At 36.1% G+C, this 3,676-nt stretch overlaps 1 protein-coding gene across 1 annotated transcript in view; it reads left to right on the top strand.

Annotated features, from left to right (window-relative positions):
* LOC108365572 (40S ribosomal protein S12, mitochondrial-like) overlaps positions 1-695 on the top strand; it is a 25,114-nt gene extending 24,419 nt beyond the window's left edge. Inside the window, exons 3-4 of the mRNA XM_017619627.1 lie at positions 3-91; positions 218-695. Of these exons, the coding sequence (XP_017475116.1) occupies positions 40-91; positions 218-609 (444 nt within the window). The 5' untranslated portion in view covers positions 3-39 and the 3' untranslated portion in view covers positions 610-695. The remainder of the gene's footprint in view (positions 1-2; positions 92-217) is intronic.
* The last annotated feature ends 2,981 nt before the right edge of the window (positions 696-3,676 follow it).

The raw sequence follows: 3,676 nt of genomic DNA, 5'->3' as shown, positions 1-3,676 counted from the left end.
AAAAATTTCAATTTGGCATTAGTAACTAACGGTAGTGTCATGAACTTCCTGCGACAAACATTCAACGTTACGAAACAGTTGTCACAAAAAGGTTTGTATGATATGGAACATTCGGCCAGAATTCGGCTGGATCGCCTTCCTACACAATTGACTATACTACTTAATCAACTATGTATTAAGTATTTTATTAACTATGCATTGACATTATTTTATCTAGTGCTCAACATCAACCTGCTGCAGTCTATCCAAAGTGGGAGCCTTTCCGAACCGGTCTGCCGCATGGCCTCGCTAAACCAAATGCATCGCACTGGCCCACACTATAAAACGCGACCACCGCGGCAACCGCTAGATGGAAAACCTTTCGCCAAGGGCGTTGTGCTGAAGACACTCATCAAGAAGCCGAAGAAGCCCAATTCGGCGAATCGTAAATGTGTGCTAGTGCGCTTATCAACAGGCAAGGAAATGGTCGCTTATATACCTGGAGAAGGGCATAACTTACAAGAGCATAACATTGTGCTATGTCGTGTAGGACGTTGTCAGGATGTACCTGGTGTAAAATTAAAATGTGTGCGCGGCGTTTATGATTTGCCGCATGTTATCAAGAAGTAGCGTTAAGAGATTGAAGCTATTTCGTTGAAATTATTGAGTGTATATAAATAAAGAAACAAAATAAAAATATCCTTTAACAAAGTAAACTGTGGCACACTTTTGTTTGAAATACATATGCACGTGGAAATGGATATACATATAACCCTTTTGCTGTGCAAGTATGCACTTCGAATGAGTTGGCGTTTTTCGCGCATCAATTTTGCCGCTTTATTGTTTGCCTTTTTTCTTTGGTGGCGGCTGCTAAGTATTTTCTATAGGGGCTTGCCATTATTTATTTATGTTTATCGTGTGTTGATTTCAATATCCAAGAGATTTATTTACCGCGCGTGCCAGGCATGCGCTCCAATCAGTGGGGACAGAAGGATTGTGAAGCAATTATAAGGATGATGGAGCAAATTTTTGAAAAATACTTAATGGAAATCAATAGCGGTCGATGCGAGGCCCGTAATAAAATCCATACATGTATAATTATGTACATACCTACATATGTGCAAGGAATGTTATAGGTTCTTCTGCAAATGCAAGAGAAACATTTACGCTGTAGTAAATACATGAAAACGTGCACACAAGCGCGTTTTATGCTACAACTTTTATAAAGCAAACGTTAATACTGTTCCCACCTTTGCTATGCGCACACCTGCACGAATGTGCACACTTTTTTCGATACCTATAAGCCGGTATAGATGAACATACGTTATAGCCATTTAGTTAGCTAAAATTAATCCATATTTTTGCCAACAGTCGCAATTTTGATGGCAAAAATATCCACAAAACTATAGGTGCATATGTACATATGTATGTGTGTGCAATATGCATTTTTGCTCTTTTAGGGATTATTGACCAATGGTTTCCTGATGTCCTGCCATTGTTTTGCATTGTGTGTCTAACCTTTTGTACACATTCGTCGCAATGACAAGCGGAAAAAGGCAACTGATTAAAGCCTTTTGTGTGTAGGTGCACGGACAAAATTGTCCATAGTAGGTACATACATATGCACGTACGAATAACTAAATGCATTTAAATACATATGTTGGATTAGTGCGTACTTACACACATTTGTAAACTTGGACGATGGAAATTGCAGTGGGCATGCTGTAGGCCAAACCTTTATTGCGGTTTCTAAAAACACCTTTTTAACATACACTAATTTGTTTTAAAACACACTATTCCAACAAGTTATAGTAATTATTTTCATTAAAATTGACGACTATGATTTCAATTTCCGTTTAGACAACTTTCCATTGCTTCCGCGTTGGTTACAATTTTCTAGCGAAGGGTTTTTTAGCTGTTGTTAGGATGTGTAACTATCGATTGTTTTACGTCACAAAAACTGATGTACATTTTAAGTATTTTTGTTTACCACATGTCTAAGCAAACACTAGGGGTCTTCATCAAAAGCGATAAACTCTTGATAAAGTGGTAAATTTATCATTTTGATACATTTTTGATTTATCATTTTATCAAACAACTTTGAATTTTTCAGAAAAATTCAACCCATACAGGTTGCCATGTACTCGCTTTTGTTACGAACACATAAAGCAAACGATGACAATGGATGAGGTAAGAATGAGACGCAATTAGCCATATAAGTTAAATAATAAACAGTTTTATGCAATTATTTACCAAGGTGCGTTCATGAAAGAAGGCGGATAAACTGAAAAATTTAAGCAATTTATCACTTTATCACTTTAGATGAAGACCCCTAATATTTTGATTTTTTTTTTGTCTTAATTTATTCNATTTTTTCTAAATGTTGTATATAGCTTGAATTCTTGATTTTGATGGATTTGGTTAAAGCGCAAACAATATTCTTATACAAACGAAAGTAGACAAAATATTTTTGTTTGAAAAACATTGTGAATATTAAAAAAAATATAACCAATCGGTTTTTGAGTCGCCGTATTTGTCTATAATAACTCCAGTTTTATTTTTTATCTAACTTGCCCTCATTCACCAGTCATCCGAAAGCCTGTGCTGCTAGTGCTGTGTTTTATGGTTTATATAATTATTATTATTGTCATGTAAGCGTTTTATAAAATAAATAAATACAATCATTAGTTAAATGTAAAGTTACAATAACTAAAAAAAGTTATTGGTAGATATTTTCCATATTTCGTACATTTTTTTCAAGTGGATGATAAGTATTTTTTTTCGTCAGTGGCAACCCTGGATGTATGTGTATTATTATCACAATTTTTTCGCTTTTCAGTAGGCTTAGATTTTTCGTAGGCTTAGATTTTTCTTGCAAAAAATCTTTTAACAAGTTCAGTTATTCATGCAGGTTCTGTAATTTACTTCCGCATGAAAATGACCAAGTTCACGTCCTATCCAAGTTTTGGTGTTCTTTAATTCTCGTTTTAATGTCAAATGCACATAAATAATTTTTTTCGTTTTCAACATCACTTTCAAATAAATGAAGGCCTCGCCAGAAGGAAATTCTTTTCTGCGTTTAGGGATGCGTTTGGCTGACATCGAAGTTAACGCATGCATTGCCGCAACTGATAAAAATCGCCCAACTCTCAACTTTTGACACGCGTCAATGAGGCATAACAACAATGTATGAAACGAATTCAAACCAGCTGCATTTGGCCAATCAAAATGAGCCGTTTTATTTGCAGCAACGTTTTCATTGTGCCGCTCGCCATGTTATCAAATGGATCTCTGTGACGCAGAAAAGAATTTCTATTTGGCGGGGCCTTGAGAAAAAATCTCGGGATGCCGGATCTGTAAGCCCGGGATTGCGGTACCTGGAAAAGTGTCCGGCACTCTGGATCCATGGATCAGGCAAATCCGCCGTTTTGCTGAAACGCATTAATTCATTACTTTTAAGTCCATGAAATCACCGATAGCAGTAAAAATAGCTGTCCTAAAAAAATCCACTTTCACTCTGGCGTATACCAATGCTGTAGATATTCATCATTACGCCGCTCCAACTGCTAATGACCCATATTTACTCTCCAACTTCCCATTTTTTAATGCTTTTCACTTCAATAATGCAAACAAAAATATCCGGTTTGCAAAATATTTAGACACTAGTACTTACATAGCAAAGGATATCAAAGGACAA

The sequence above is a fragment of the Rhagoletis zephyria genome, unplaced genomic scaffold (genome assembly GCF_001687245.7).
Source record: "Rhagoletis zephyria isolate East Lansing unplaced genomic scaffold, Rhagoletis_zephyria_1.1 Rzeph_scaffold_01913, whole genome shotgun sequence".
In the NCBI taxonomy this organism is placed as follows: Eukaryota; Metazoa; Arthropoda; class Insecta; order Diptera; family Tephritidae; genus Rhagoletis; species Rhagoletis zephyria.
This window is presented reverse-complemented; position numbering and strand designations above follow the sequence as displayed.